At 33.5% G+C, this 16,054-nt stretch overlaps 2 protein-coding genes across 2 annotated transcripts; both read left to right on the forward strand.

The window, feature by feature from the left end:
• The first annotated feature begins 520 nt into the window (after positions 1-520).
• Positions 521-3,066, forward strand: LOC144551639 (uncharacterized). Its single transcript, XM_078299701.1, has 4 exons — positions 521-963; positions 1,745-1,903; positions 2,279-2,387; positions 2,658-3,066. The coding sequence occupies exons 1-4, from the start codon at positions 628-630 to the stop codon at positions 2,852-2,854; spliced, it is 801 nt and encodes a 266-aa protein (XP_078155827.1). The 5' UTR covers positions 521-627; the 3' UTR covers positions 2,855-3,066.
• Positions 3,067-11,104: 8,038 nt separating this feature from the next.
• LOC144551632 (O-fucosyltransferase family protein) lies at positions 11,105-14,450 on the forward strand. The gene is made up of 2 exons (XM_078299693.1): positions 11,105-11,599; positions 13,125-14,450. The coding sequence occupies exons 1-2, from the start codon at positions 11,181-11,183 to the stop codon at positions 14,200-14,202; spliced, it is 1,497 nt and encodes a 498-aa protein (XP_078155819.1). The 5' UTR covers positions 11,105-11,180; the 3' UTR covers positions 14,203-14,450.
• The last annotated feature ends 1,604 nt before the right edge of the window (positions 14,451-16,054 follow it).

Raw genomic sequence — 16,054 nt, forward strand, 5'->3', positions numbered from 1 at the left:
AATATGTGTTTATTCATTAGTTTAGTAGAAAAAAAGTACACAACTCATAAGATAATTGCAAAATACCGACAAAAATAAAAGCAGAGAAAATCAATAGATGCTTCCAGTGTTTTGAACCAAAAATAATAGTAACTTTTCTGACCAGGAGAGCTCAAAACAAAAACCGGACCACAGTTTTTGTTTAATTCGGATTTGATAAAGTAACTCAAAGTATAAGTATTGATCCAGACTGTCCGATCTGAATCGGAACATATTAAAGGAAACCCGATTCTGATCGGACGGACTAAATATAACCTCACATTTTGAGTTACTTTAGGTATCCTGACTTATAGTTTTGTGGAATTCGGTTCCACAAAGTAACTCAAAGTATAAGTTTTGATCCAGACTGTTCGATCTGAATAGACATATTTAAAGGCAACTCAATTCTGATCGGACGGATGAAATCTAACCTCACATTTTGAGTTACTTTAGGGATTCTGACTTGTTCCTGTGTGCTCCAACCAAAATTAACAGCATTTTGACTTTTTCCAACTTTTATATTCTATTTTCTTTTCCTGTTCCTGGCGTGTATAAACACTTTTCTTGCTCACTCGCGAACCATCCGACCAAAACCAAAGAAGAACAAAAATGGCGAGCGGTGACAACAATGAGAGGTTGCAGAGGGTGATAGTGATGAGGCACGGTGACCGGATCGATGAATTCAACGACATGTGGTCGCGCAAGGCACAACGACCGTGGGACCCACCTCTTTCTAGGGATGGCTTCGAGCGCGCCTGGTCCACCGGGAGAAAGCTGCGCCAGATAGGGTTTCCGATCACGCGCGTCATCGTGTCCCCTTTCAGCCGCTGTCTTCAGACCGCCTCTGAGGTCGTCTCGGCGCTGTGCGCCGACGTCAAGGACGAGTTCGAACTTTTCACGGTCGAGACCCGTAAGGATGTCCAGATCAATCCGCATAAAGTCAAGGTTATTTGCTAGTAATGCAGTTGTTTTCAAGTTCGGGAGAGAACTTGTTTTTTTTTTGTAATGGTTGTTTCGATCGGTGAAATTCACGGATGCGGTACATGCACACTTTTTTTTATATCCTCTATTGAGAATTCGATTCATCCGTGAATTGGTCAATGAAAGCAGCAACTTTGTTGGTGAACCTTATCCTCTATTGGATAAGTTGAAAGAATAAAAGACATCAACAAAAAGAGAGCTTAAAAATGTGGTCAAATGGGGGTGGTAATAGAGGATTAGACTACAAATTGACTAAGCAAACAAATATACAAACTTGATTAGGACTGCTGACACTTTCTGTTAGTTAGGTACTACAGCCTGTAATCAATAGCTTTAGATTGTAACAAAGAGAGACAGGCAAATACAATTAATTATATTTCAATAAATCTCTCTGTATCCTGTTATTTGTATCTTCTTAGTTTTATGGTATCAGAGCTGAAACCAATTCCCTTATCTGATCTTGAATCCATATACCAGAAAAAAGTCTTTTACAGCAATGGCTACAATCAATTCCCCAAGCTCTCATCTCACCCCCTATTCTCCGATCTTAATTGATCAAGTCATTCAAATCACAATTCCTGTTATGCTCCTCAAGTCAACCTGAGTTTATGTTGTGGTAATATAGAAGTGTGAAACAAGTACCTTTACCATGCTAATCCCAGTTTATGCTGGCATATTGTTTATTTGTTTTATTGTTGTCAAAATTATCAAATGAAAGTAAATCAATTCTCTTTCTTACGAACAGGTGTCAATTGAACACGGCTTGTGCGAGGTGCTAAGTGAACAAGCACTGGGCGTAAACAGGCTAAAGGGCACAGAGAGTTGGTTTCCCGACATACGTAATCTTGAAAATGAGTTACCGAAAGGATCCATTGATCATGATTATGACCACCTTCTTGAAGCGGTATAGTTCAAAGTTTTAAGTATGAATATTGGGATTCAGATAACCCTTTTTTTTTTTACAATATACCCCAAACTTCTGAAAAATTATGCTTATATGCCAAACTGCAACCACTAGTAAAACAATATTTGGATTTACAAAATAGCATTTTGGCTTCATTTTATGTTAACATGAATTGTTTCATAAAAGTTACCCTCTGTAGCTATTACAAATACAAGCATCACATTAAAAATGTGTACATAACCGATTAGAAACTTTGGATATTATTACAAGTCTAGGTCTTTTTTTTCTTTCAAAAAGATATCTTAGAAGTTATAAGCATGATTTATTACTTCATAGATCAATGATTTACTGTCTGATTGGTTTGTATGTGAGCAGTTGCCACAATTTGGGGAAACTGTGGTCGAAGCGAGAAATAGATATAGTAACATCCTTCAAGCTATTGCCAACACGTATCCAGGAGAAAACATTCTTCTCGTTACCCATGGTGGGTACATGATACTATTCTGTTTTCCATTTTTTTTCTTTTTAATACAGAGTCTATATTTATTTCTCACCAAAAAAAAAACATATATCTCCTGGGGCATTTTTGTATGTGCATTGGATTACATATGCTATGCCAAATTTTGGATACAATATACCCATCTTTGTTTAAGATATAACACGGGGTTTCTTTTGAAATGAGAAATTGAGTCTCATTGTGAAATTTAGGGTTTAATAAGCACCTGTGTTTCCAACATACTCTCTCTCTCTCTAGGTGAAGCAGTTGGGGCTTCGGTCACGTTGGCCCAGCAAGACTCTATGGTTTTTGAGGTCGATTACTGTGGCTACAGTGTCCTTGAGAGGCAAGTATCCATTGGACCTACAGGGGAGGCTGTGCCGGGTGAGTTCAGGGTCGTAAGCAGAAATGGTACACACGGGGTACAGTGGGTTCTTCTGTCAGAGAATGCATAGGAAAGGAACTTCACGTCTTAGACTTTGTAATTCACTGACTTCTGTCTTGTACTGCCATGCATTTTTCTAGGATAATTTAGGTTTTATTTATTTAGAGCTTATAGGATAACAAGAAGAAAGGAAATTCTTGATCAAGGCATGATTTGGTCAAGTTTAATACTTCTTCATATGTGAATAACATTAATAATATTGCCATATGTTGACTTTTACAATATGGATTGGGAGCGCGGGGCTTGAATTAAATCTTGGAGGGGTATCAGTATGGTACTGAAGCATCAAGTTCTAAAACTGGCCTTTTGAATTGAAAATTAAATGTTTAGAGGGGATAAATTGAAAATTCTTGATCAAGGCATTACAAGTCTTTTGCTCTTTATTCACTCATGACTCATGTATTGTTGCTCAAAGGGAAGGGGATGCGTCCCGATCCCCTAAAGTAACCCAACTTTTGGGTTTTGGATTGAGACCGTCTGATTTGAATCCATCGCTCGTGATCAGCTCGGGATTTGGATTTGTTGCTCTGGATGTGTGCGCTCCACTTCGGATGGATTGTCGCGGATTCGAATTGGATGGTTCCAATCTAAAACCTAAAAGTTGGATTACTGGATCTGAATTCCTGGCATAGTGCCTTGATGGACTGAATAGAAAGTAACACAACGGGCTGAAGGCTCTTTTTTTAATCCAATCCATTTTCTGAAAACATTTTCATCTCCCAGATTCCATTTAACAATTAGTAACTATTTTGAAAAAATAAAAATAAATAGAGTTGATATATGTTTTCAAAAAATTCATTTTTGTTAGGAACGCACTTATTATAGGTGCACCAATCTGGGTAGATGTGCAGGTAATAGCTGCTCATCTTAATTGGTTGCGCAGATATTATCTGCGCACCTATGTGCACAATAATAAGTGCATTCCCGGTAAAACTGGAATTGGAAAAAAAAAAAAAGTTTGTCAACTTTGTTTATTTATTTTATTCAAAACTAAAAAATTCGGTCAGGCCATCTACTGAGCTCTTTACGTTCTATTGGACATTGATATCACCTTCATATAATTTCTGGGGGATGACTTACCAGATAAATGACTTTTTTTGTTCGCTGCTATTTTATTATTTACACTCCTAAAAACCTATATTTTTTATCCGAATGAGATTTTATTTGTTGGTCCCTAACGGTACCTAGAGTGGTGAATATAGCGGCCATTTTTTTTAATACCCCAAAAAAAAAGAAAAATATAAAAATAACCTCAGTTTTGGATTTTTTTCATATATGCCCTGACTGCCTAGAAACGGGGCGGGCCAAAATTTTAGCAAACCGCCCATTGTATGGGCGCTTCATGCCATTACCAAACCGCCCATATAATGGGCGGTCCACTTTTTCTTTCTTTTTTTTTTTTTTTTTTAAGTTTTGTTTTTTTTTAAACAGAAATTTTTTTATTTTTTTTATTTTTTGTATTGAAATATTAGAAATATTGAATATATTTCTTTAAAAATAGATGAAATACAATATAATTTAATTTATTAGAAAGACTACAACAAATAACCCGGATCAATATTTTTCAGGCCGGATTTTTCGCGGCTGTAAGAAAAATTAATATATTTCTTTATGTGTTATTGGACAAAAATAAAAATACTTAGATTCCGAGTAATTGATCCCGGTTCAAAAGTTACTTCTATGTAATCTAGAAAATATTATAATCCTTCTAGGACATTTAATTTATAAAAAGTTGTATCTATTTTTGAAAAAAAATAAAAACTTTAAGTTATTTAATAATTGTTATTCAAAAAAAATTCTCAAAATAGATACAACTTTTTATAAATTAAATGTACTAGAAGGATTATAATATTTTTTAGATTACATAGAAGTGACTTTTGAACAGGGATCAATAACTCGGAATCTAAGCATTTTTATTTTTGTCCAATAACACATAAAGAAATATATTAATTTTTCTTACAGCCGGGAAAAATCCGGCCTGAAAAATATTGATCCGGGTTATTTGTTGCAGTCTTTCTAATAAATCAAATTATATTGTATTTCATCTATTTTTAAAGAAATATATTCAACATTTCTAATATTTCAATACAAAAAATAAAAAAATTTATGTTTAAAAAAAAACTTTCAAAAAAAAAAAATGAACTGCCCAGGCTTGGGCGGTTTGGGTTCTAATATTTTTTTTTTAAACAGAAATTTCTTTATTTTTTTATTTTTGGTATTGAAATATTAGAAATGTTGAATATATTTCTTTAAAAATAGATGAAATACAATATAATTTGATTTATTAGAAAGACTGCAACAAATAACCCGGATCAATATTTTTCAGGCCGGATTTTTCGCGGCTGTAAGAAAAATTAATATATTTCTTTATGTGTTATTGGACAAAAATAAAAATGCTTAGATTTCGAGTTATTGATCCCGGTTCAAAAGTCACTTCTATGTAATCTAAAAAATATTATAATCCTTCTAGTACATTTAATTTATAAAAAGTTGTATCTATTTTGAGAATTCTTTTTGAATAACAATTATTAAATAACTTAAAGTTTTTATTTTTTTTCAAAAATAGATATAACTTTTTATAAATTAAATGTCCTAGAAGGATTATAATATTTTCTAGATTACATAGAAGTAACTTTTGAACCGGGATCAATTACTCGGAATCTAAGCATTTTTATTTTTGTCCAATAACACATAAAGAAATATATTAATTTTTCTTACAGCCGCGAAAAATCCGGCCTGAAAAATATTGATCCGGGTTATTTGTTGTAGTCTTTCTAATAAATTAAATTATATTGTATTTCATCTAGTTTTAAAGAAATATATTCAATATTTCTAATATTTCAATACAAAAAATAAAAAAATAAAAATTTCTGTTTAAAAAAAACAAAACTTAAAAAAAAACAAAACTTAAAAAAAAAAAGAAAAAAGAAAAAGAAAAAGTGGACCGCCCATTATATGGGCGGTTTGGTAATGGCATGAAGCGCCCATACAATGGGCGGTTTGCTAAAATTTTGGCCCGCCCCGTTTCCAGGCGGTCAGGGCATATATGAAAAAAATCCAAAACAGGGGTTATTTTTATATCTTTTTTTTTTTTGGGGTATTAAAAAAATGGCCGTGAATATAGTGTCTTTTAAAAATTTAAACTTTTTTGGTCAATTATTCAAGAACTAAAATTCTCAAGCGTAAATAAAAAGTAAATAGAAGAGTTAGAGGAAATGACACAAGAGATGTTAACGGAGTTTGGTAGAAATGTCTACGTCTCCGAAGCTTCGCAATCTCTTTTATAGGTGCATCTTTCTTTACCCAATGCGAAAGATTAACGGTGAGCTCTTACGATCTCTTTTATAGGTGCATCTTTCTTTGCAAGTAAATGGCAACTGGAAAGATAAGAAAAATGAATCCTATCTTTCTAACGATTGCCTTTGGAGTTTTTTTTTGCTGAAAAATTCCAGAGTTTTCATTTTTTTTTACAATTTAGCAGTTTAAAGCTGTTGTGAGTAGTTGACAACGGTTGATCTCTGACAACACAACCTCAAATTTACTTTGCTATTTTTCGTTTACAATTTCTTAATGATAAATCTTCTTGAATTGTCTAGATGATTTTCTTGGTTCATCCAATTCATATAGAAATTTTAAATATTATGAACCTGTAAAATATCTCAAGCAAAGAAATCTTAAAATTAAATATTTATAAATATTTTACAAATTAGTCAAATAAAATAAATAGAGTATTGCTTACAACAACATTATTATAGTCCATTTTTTGACAATTTCAATCTACAGACACCTTTTGAGTGATCAGAATTTAGCGTTTGGAATTCGTTTGTATTTCCATCTATATTTAATTTAGAATTCCATTAATATTTGCATTCCTATTTAGAAACTTTTATCGTTAAATCAAATAAAAAATTTATTATCTCTTTAATTGTTTTAATAATTACCTTGTTCATTTATTTAATTAACTTTTATTTTCCTTAACCATTTAATTAAAAGTTTTAATTAGTTGTAAATCCTAATTATTAAACTAATTAACTAAATAAATTTTATGGGTTATAACATAAAAGATTACTACTTTTGACTTTGTCTTGATCAGTATCAAGGAGGGGCAGATCTACATTAGCTCCCGAGGTTGCTAAAACATCCCCATAATTTTAAAATTTGTAATCATGTATGCTGAAATTTAATTGAATTTTTATTTCTTTGAAGCTTTTATTTACTTTAGCCGCCCTCATAAAATGTTAGATGAGTGCTTGTAATCTAGTGGTTAAGACGGTAATATCGATAATATCTATCAGTTTATTTTGACATATAAATTTTAGTATTTATATTATTAGAAAATAAAAAAAATTAAAAATATGATAGAGACAAAAAATAAAAGCATTTGAACCGTCTCTCTCTCTTTTTCTTTTTTTTTTTACTTTGTGATCAGAGTGAGGTCGATTTGTATTTTTTTTTTCCAAAAAACAATTTGTATTGTTCTTGCGCACATATCGAGTTCGAATTTATGTATGTATTAGAAATATATAGAAATTAATTCTATTTTTATATGAGAGGGCAAATATGAATATCATTCCTTTAGTCCTTATAAGTTATACCAGTCAAATTAATATTATATTTTTTAATTTACCTTGACTTTTGACAAGTGATATATTTTGCCCCTTTTCTTGACAACTATATAATCTTTAAAAGGAGTAGAAGTACGGTTTTCTTAAGCTCATCAAATTTCTAGGTGTGCTTAATTCTAAAATCTATGGATTATCAAGTGAGGAATATAAATTGTTGAAACCGATCAAATTCACGAATAATATGTTTACATATTAAAGTTACAAATTTTGAAATTAATTTATGATAGAGTCAAGTGGTAAAAATAAAAAGTTTGTAAATAAATTGTAATGCGTTCATTTTTATTATTTTTAACCGGTTGAGTTTATACTAATTTAATTTAATAATTTATAAATTTTGCATGTATATGTATTACTCATGAAGTATATTAGTTTCAAACATTTAGACCGGTGAAATTCTTACCGATCTAAACTCTTTTGATTTTTAAGATCGGTAAAATTCATACTGATCTTTCTACCAATATTACAACTCCGGTACTCTTTCTGTTTCTCTCTCAACCTTTTTATTAATTTATATAAAAAAAATATATCCGTCTTTGCCTGGCATTGGTCTTCCTCCTTGCCTGTGCTTGTCCTTGGGGACTTGTTTTCTCTACTGCTATGGTGTGCATGTAATAATTGGAGGAGATATTGTAGAAGCCCTGTTGCATGTCAAAGCTGTGGCAATGGCATTTGACAAGACAGGGACTATTAGTTGGGAAAGTATCATATGTGGAGTTTTTCCGTGCGGAACTTTTAATCTGGTCCGTTTGTTTCGAATCGGACGGACCAGATCAGATCTTGTCCGAATTTTAAAAAAACTCAAAATTTGGTGAACCCTTAATCAAATCTGTCCGATCCGAAACGAACGGACCAGATTAAAAACTCCGCACGGAAAAACTCCGCAGAGGATAGCGTTTCCTATTAGTTGGGGGATCTCAGGTATAGAGACTAGAGAAAATCAAGTCATTCATTCCATGGCATCCTCACTGGTCAAGTATGCTCGCTCTATATATATGTTATTGGTAGCCTAGGTCATTTTTTTTCTTCTTTGGGTATCCTCACCTGTAGATTAGATTAGATGTGAAATCGCTCTATATTCTTTAATTTTGTTGCTCCAGGATAATTAAAACCATATTGCATTTGTACTTTACTGTTGGTCATCCTCTTTTACTCGATAATGTTAGATCTTACACACTTTCGTAATAATATTTAAAAATATTAAATCAGGAAATGATAAACTTCTGACACTGTTACTCGGGGCTTGAATAGCAACATAATTTATTTTATTGTAAAAATTATCTAGGATCTCAGGTATCGAGAGAAAACCGAGTCAATTCATTCCATGGCATCCTCACCGTTCAAGTATGTTCTTGGTCTAACTTAATTGAACTGAGACAAGATGGTTAGTTGTTAATGTTCTCAGGAGAGGTTATTGTTGGTCAAATTGATGCACGTGATAATTATGCTGGAAATAGAAGAATTGTTGTGCGTGTTTCATCTCAAAGGTAACTAATTGTGTTTATATGTAAGCTTTATTAATTTCATGTTTGCTTTTTTGAGTCTTTAATAGCAAATGCAAGTTATTAATTTAGTGAATTCTAATAGCAAATAGGCCTGTATATGATTGTGGTTCTTTTACTTTTTTTGTTTTTAATATGTAGATGGTTGAACAGAAAAATTATTGTTTCTTTTTACATCAGATTTTGTTTGTTACTATATTTCTTCAACTAAATTGGTTACAATGATTATTAGAGTATGGTTAGTATAACAACAGTGTCATTTAAGCCTATATAACATCAAACTCCAAAACCTATCAACTCAATTTCAAACTGTGAATCCAAACCGTTCAAACCGATCTACTTCATTAGTTGTGCGTTTATATACAACTATATAAATTTTCGAACTTATTTAGTATCAAGTCAAGCGGTCAAATGAGTGGGTTTTTAAGTTAATTTTAATACATTAATTTTTTGACATTTTTACCGCTTTATTTGATACAAAAATAACTCGAAAATATAAAAAAATTGCATGTAAACGCATCACTCATAAAGTAAATCGGTTTGGATTAATCGTTTGAAGTCTATTCAATTAATTTTGAAAATAGTGTCATATATGACACCAATGTTATGCTAGCCGGACTCATTAGTCTATCGTATGTGTGCCGTCAAGTCTGTAATGTTTACCAGAACAGCAATGCCACCGCCAACTTTGCTCAAAATCAACTTCTGTATATAGTTTGTATTTCATTGGAACTATTAGACATGGTTGTACCATAGTCCCTGAAAGAACTATTGGACATGGTTGTATCATAGACCCTGCAACATGAACTTTGCTGGTACCAAAGTAGCAAAGTAACGAAATTAAGTTAAAAAAAAAAAAAAAAAAAATTCTGGTCATGATAATTCAATAGGAACATTTTGTATTTGAAAAATATTTGGTCCTCCATCTAGTGATCTGAATATTTAACAATGTTTGTTCCTACTAAGTCTTTTTTATTATCTTCTTTTAAATTAATTATTGAAATAGTTTTTTCATAAAAATAATGTGCAATTAAAAATCATATTACACACTGTTTTTAATTAAAATTATAAACTGATCTTTATTAATTAGATGAAGAGAGCAAATTTAAAAACACCAGTGTTGAGAAAAACATTTAAAAAAATGTAAGTAACAATTATAGGGACAATCAGTTGATTAAAAAAATTAGTTCCAATTTGAAAGCAACAAAGATAATCTAGTTTTTTTTATTTCTATTTTGAAACGAAGAGAAATTTTTGTTTCAGATTTAAAAAGAAAACCATGTTAAAGAAACAAACCACAATCTGATACTTATTGAAAATGTTAAATTAAGAAATGGCAGGAGCCGCGCGAACGCGTACCCCCTCAGAAACAAATTACGACGTCCACTCTGCCACTTGGGCAGATGGTAAGCCAGGACTCCCACCAAGTGCAATGTGGGCCCCTAGCCTAGGCCATGAGCCTTCAAATAGAAAATGCATTATGTAAGCCCGGGTTATTAGTACTTATATAGTGATCCCGACATTTCTACTGATGCTACAACTCTTTTTATTTTCCTTCCTTTTTTTTATTAATTAAAGTTTAATTAGTAACATTTCTCTTTCTCTCCTACAAAATTCGGGAAAAAAAAAAGGTTGTGACGTGAGGGATAAAGTTGATAGCGAGAAGCTGCATTGCTGGAGGTCGAGGGTTGTGACCTTGGACCCAAATTTACCAATTAATTGATGTCGTCTCAGTCGTCCAGAATCTGAGATGCTATGCTCAGTTCTTGAATCCAAAACAACTTTCTTTTTTGTGTTTAAATCCGGTCCGTTCGATATATTCTAGCACGAATTTTAAAAACACTCCGTACATGCTCGGATCCGGATTCTACAACTGTCTCAAAGGATCCGGACTCTGTTCTGAATTTTGGAGAATTCGTATCCTCTGCATTAATTCAACAAGGATGAGTTTATGTATCTAGACCGTCCAATTAACTTTAAAATTCGTGCACATTAGATCGCACTAATATTGAAGTCCCCTAAGTTATAGGCGGGGGCTGGATGGGCTCCATTTAAAATCAGACGGTCGAGATGCATTAACTCAAAAGATGCTTTTTAAGTTAATGCAGACGATGCGGAATTGAGTTGGTTGATCAGAGCGTCGCGGTTTGCGCCGAGCTCTCCAGTTCTTGATACTAACCTGTCAATAAAAATACTGAAATAAGAACATAAAATGGAGTGGCCAGGCGGCAGTGGTCGGCGGTGGCGAACCCGACCGCCGACACCGCGGTCCAAACCACTTCTCTACCTCCTCCTTTCTCTACCATTCTTTCTCCTTCTCTTTCTCTATCTCTCCCCTTTTGCCACCTTTTCCTCCCCTCCTCTTCCCTCCGCATCGCTCTGCTCCCGTCTTTCCCTCTCCGACGAGCGCTTCCTCTGGTACGCGCCGCATAGCGGGTTCACAAACCAGGTTAGCGAGCTGAAAAACGCACTTCTCATCGGCGCCATCCTTAATCGGTCTGTGATTGTACCACCTGTGCTGGACCACCACGCTGTTGCGCTCGGGAGCTGCCCCAAGTTTAGGGTTACGAGCCCCGCCACCCTCCGTGCCGCTGTGTGGGACCATATCATGGAGCTTGTCAGGGATCAGAGGTGAAGTTTTCATTGATTTGGCAGTAGTAAATTTAATCATGACTTCTAGATTGATTGATCGTGGGGCAGATTTGATTTAAGTTCTTAGGAGTGATTACACTTTGAGGCTCAACTTTTTTTTCATTTGTGAATTGGGGAATATTTTTTTCATTTGTGAAGGGCCTGTACCCTGTAATCAGTCACAGCTAATAGCAGTACTGGCTGAGGTCTTTGCTTTGTTCTAAGATTGGGTATGGTTAGTACGTTTGTACATTTTATATGGCTCTATTTAGTTCTGGTGTAGCATGGTAGAGTTTAATCTGGTTTTATTAAAAATGTTTACTACAAATGGTTTTTTGAAGATTAGGAAATATTTTTGGGCATTAGTATCCATAGGTTGGTAGTCAAGGACAAAGTTACCAAAGAGCATGATTAAGTAAATGAATAAAAATACAAATAGTATGCATATGTTCTTGAATTTATGTTCTAATTAAAATAAGCAGAAATTGGGTTTTTATTCTTAGCGTAAAGACTAGTATTTTGGTAATGTTCTTTTTCTTAATTTAACTAACCAATTTAACTACTAGAATTTGATGTCAACAGGGTACACCTGAGCTTGTAGTCAATGGCAGCTCTTTGTTACTGTTTTAGTTGAGGTTCTTTCATCAATTACTGTATAATTAAGTGATAGTGACATAAGTAATGCACCATTAAGTTGATTCATATAAGTATGAAATGTATACATGCATTTAGGCAGCCACTAGACCTATTGACGGACCTAGATGAAGTAGAATTTGCTTTTTTATTTAAGAAGAAAGAGAGAGAGAATGTAGTTGGTAACCTTTGCTTTCTTTAATGGCATTGTGCACTTTAATTATTGAGTACCATCATTATCTTGTATGTAATTAGATTCTCCATTTGATGGAAGAGTGTGACTGATACCATATCTTGTGTAAATGTCAACTTGAGAACTTTCATGGTTCACACTGGTAGTCAAAAAAGGGCTGTAATATGGCTAGTACAGACTAGTACAGGACGTACTTGTAATTTTAATTCGAACATCAGATTTCAACCTTTTTTCTACAGCAGTTTTTTTTTTTTATATTTTGTTTCTCATATCAGGAAATTGTTATTGTTCTGTCACTGTCAAGGTTTCAATTACAGAACTATTAGATCTGAAAGATGTGCTATTTTATTTTGATATTAAGCATTTAATGCTATATTATGTTCTCAATATCTAGCTGTCTCCAATTATTTCTCAATTATTAATTAGACTATTGGTGCTTGTACTATTTTAAGAAGCCTGTATGAATGAAGTAATGGAAAAAGGATGGAAACAAGAACAGAAAGAACAATTTCTTTCACGTTTTTAACCTCAATATCTATTCAACTTTAAAACAATATTATGTAGTCCGCATGCAAATTTCCAAAGTATGTAAATTAGAGGCTACAGTGAAGGAAGATGCTGATTACTGGTACTTGGTCTTATGAATTCTTTGTTGATACACAATAAAATATTGACCATTCGTATTACGGATATTTTCAGGTACGTGTCAATAGCTGACATAGTTGATATATCTTCAGTCTCAGCATCCATGGTTAGAACAATTGATTTTAGGGTTTTTGCTTCAATCTGGTGTGGCCGAGACATGAAGAAGGCATGCTTCTCCAGCATGTGCTGTTCTCTTTCTACAATGAGACATATCTCGGATCTCTCTGATCAGTGTAGATATCTAATATCAGGTTTAGCCCCTATCAGTAGTACCAGGACCTGTATATACCCTGTAGAAGATGACTGTAGAACCACTGTTTGGATGTACCAGCAGCACAGTGACAAAGAATTAGACTCTTTTCAACCTGATGAAAGTTTGAAAAAGAAGAAAAATATTTCGTACGTTAGAACGCGGAAAGATGTGTACCAATCGCTTGGGCCTGGTACAGTACCTGACAGGGCTGCAATATTAGCTTTTGGCACTGTTTTCTCAGCACCATACAGGGGGTCACAATCGTATATTGATATACATGCATCTTCCTCTGATTTGAAGATAAAGCATTTGATTAAAAAAATTGAGTTCCTCCCTTTTGCATCGGAAATCATGCAAGCAGGGAGAAAATTTGCGTTGGAAAATATGAAGGGACCATTTCTGTGTGCCCAATTGAGGCTATTAGATGGCCAATTTAAGAATCACTGGAAGGGTACCTTCTCTGCCCTCAAAGATAAGCTAAAATCTCTAAATCAGGGTAATACCAAATCTGGTACAATTGACATATTCATCATGACTGATCTACCAAGAGAGAACTGGACCAAGACGTATCTAGATGAAATAGATAGAGAAAAAAAGTACAAAGTATATACTTTGGATGAAAGGGATGATTTGGTGGTGGGTGCTGCCAACGGTGTTATGAAAGCAGAGTTGGGAATCAAATCTGGTTTCTTGCCAAGAAATTTGGTTGTACATGGTTCACAGGAAAGTTGTGCCCGAGGCAGTTATTTGCCAGATGTATTGTTGTATGTAGAGGAGTCGGTTTGTAGTTGTGCTTCTTTGGGTTTTGTAGGGACTGCTGGTTCAACCATTGCGGAGAGCATAGAGCTTATGAGAAAAAATAATGTTTGTGATTTATAGCCTTTAATTTTTTTTAGGAATACATGTTTAAATACAAGTTTTTATATATTGATAATTTCTTTGATATCATTGTTTGCCCACTTCAAGCATTAGATATTTTCTTTTTTTACCTTGTTCTTTTTTGTTGAAAGACACTGATTTGTGGAACAGAGGGACTTTTTGTTGACTACTTTGAGGCAACTTCGAGTTATGCTGTATTTTTTTGTTGTTGTTGATTTATCTTTCTTTTTCATTCTGTTTCATCTCAACCAATACTTGAACCGACCAATCTACAATTATGCAATTAATGTTTGCTTTGTTCAATTCATCCAAAATTAGCTTCAGTTAATTAGTTTCTTATCTGCAATTAGGCCTTTAATTCTAGACAAGTTGGAGTAGGCTAGAAATGAAACTCAATCTCAATTAAAATTTAAAAAAAAAAATGTATAATCAATCTGATACTTAAAAGTATAAGTTTAAGATCAGCACCAAAGATGCCTTGTGATCATGCCAGTACTATAACATCTGATAAAGTTTCCTTTTCATATATACTGGTGTCAGGAAGAAACCTGGGTAACAAATTGCAACTTCTTTAAATAAGTTTGGTTCGGCAATTATACGTCTAATGTCAACATTTAAAGGGGGCAATCTAGTTAGTATTAATTATAGTTAATAAATGAATAATTAGTGAGTTACTTTGCCATACATCTGATGTTGAAATGCTACCAACAAATTGAAATAAGTGTTTCTGGTATACTCTGCTCCTGCATTGATCAAGCATGGTCTCCATAACTGCCTAACAATCAATGTAACACATGGTCCTTTATTTTTCTCTTGCTAAGCTAATTCTGCAAAGCCACATTCAATCATCTTTATTACGACATATGTCGGCTAAAAAGAATAAAACATCTAAGGTTTATTTTTGTGGTAGTCATAACCAGTGCTACGTTGTTGTCAGTTGTGTCTTTCTCTGTATAGTGCAATTACTTTTCTTCAAAGTAAAGAGAAAGACATGGCAAGAACTTTCCTCGATATGACAGAATATTCGATGTAAAGATAAACCGAGGTAGCAGTAGCAATGTAACATTTTCTAACCTATCGTGCGTGTTAATCGATTGGGGACCTCGTTGTGTAGTGTGGACGTGGCTATTAATTTCTTGTGGTTTTCGTAATGTCTTTTATTTTTCTCTTGGTCCCATCGACTTTTTATCTTCTCTTTTTATCATTTCTTTATCATTATATGTAGAGAAGTTGCAAGAACTTGAGTTCTATACATAATAGAACTGTAGATAAAGACTTGGCACAAATGTTCATTTTACTCTATTACCAGAAAAAACAGTAAATCAAACAGGCAATTTTGTGCTGTACTTTCTGTTATAAAGATAAACCATGCATGCTTTTTCTATGGTTCCTATGAGCTTTATATACCGCACTAAATAAAACTCACATGGTCTCTGAAGGTGGCAAATCATGTAAAAAACATGCTGCATGGTATACCTAATAATGTAAAAAAAAAAGTTATGTAGTAGTCTGCTAGGATGACCTAGGCTTTCCTGAAATTCATAGTAATATGAGGTGCCTTCTTTACTTCTCTTTTTCATGGATAATTTAATACATCACTGTAAACATATTTCAGCCCAAAAAAAGCCGAAAAAAGAGTAGAGATGGGATTGCTAATTTGCTGCATTTCTTGCACCATTCAAAAATATAACTTGCCTTCTGGCTTCTACTGATGCAATTTTATGGCTTGTATCAAATAAATGTTGGGGATACATATTTATGGCTTGAGATGGTTACCTAATTGAGATGGGGACACTAAACTATAGCTTATGCCACAAATAAATGATTCCACTTAAATGTTGTACTTCAAATT

The sequence above is a fragment of the Carex rostrata genome, chromosome 3, assembly GCF_964058835.1.
Source record: "Carex rostrata chromosome 3, lpCarRost1.2, whole genome shotgun sequence".
Lineage (NCBI taxonomy): Eukaryota > Viridiplantae > Streptophyta > Magnoliopsida > Poales > Cyperaceae > Carex > Carex rostrata.

What these genes read in the sequence shown, in the direction of transcription:
- LOC144551639 (XM_078299701.1), top strand. Translation starts at nt 628, where the DNA reads ATGGCGAGCGGTGACAACAATGAGAGGTTGCAGAGGGTGATAGTGATG. An exon ending in ATGACCACCTTCTTGAAGCG is followed by an intron (nt 1,904 to 2,278) that starts GTATAGTTCAAA and finishes GTATGTGAGCAG; the next exon opens with TTGCCACAATTTGGGGAAAC. An exon ending in CATTCTTCTCGTTACCCATG is followed by an intron (nt 2,388 to 2,657) that starts GTGGGTACATGA and finishes CTCTCTCTCTAG; the next exon opens with GTGAAGCAGTTGGGGCTTCG.
- LOC144551632 (XM_078299693.1), top strand. Translation starts at nt 11,181, where the DNA reads ATGGAGTGGCCAGGCGGCAGTGGTCGGCGGTGGCGAACCCGACCGCCG. An exon ending in GAGCTTGTCAGGGATCAGAG is followed by an intron (nt 11,600 to 13,124) that starts GTGAAGTTTTCA and finishes GGATATTTTCAG; the next exon opens with GTACGTGTCAATAGCTGACA.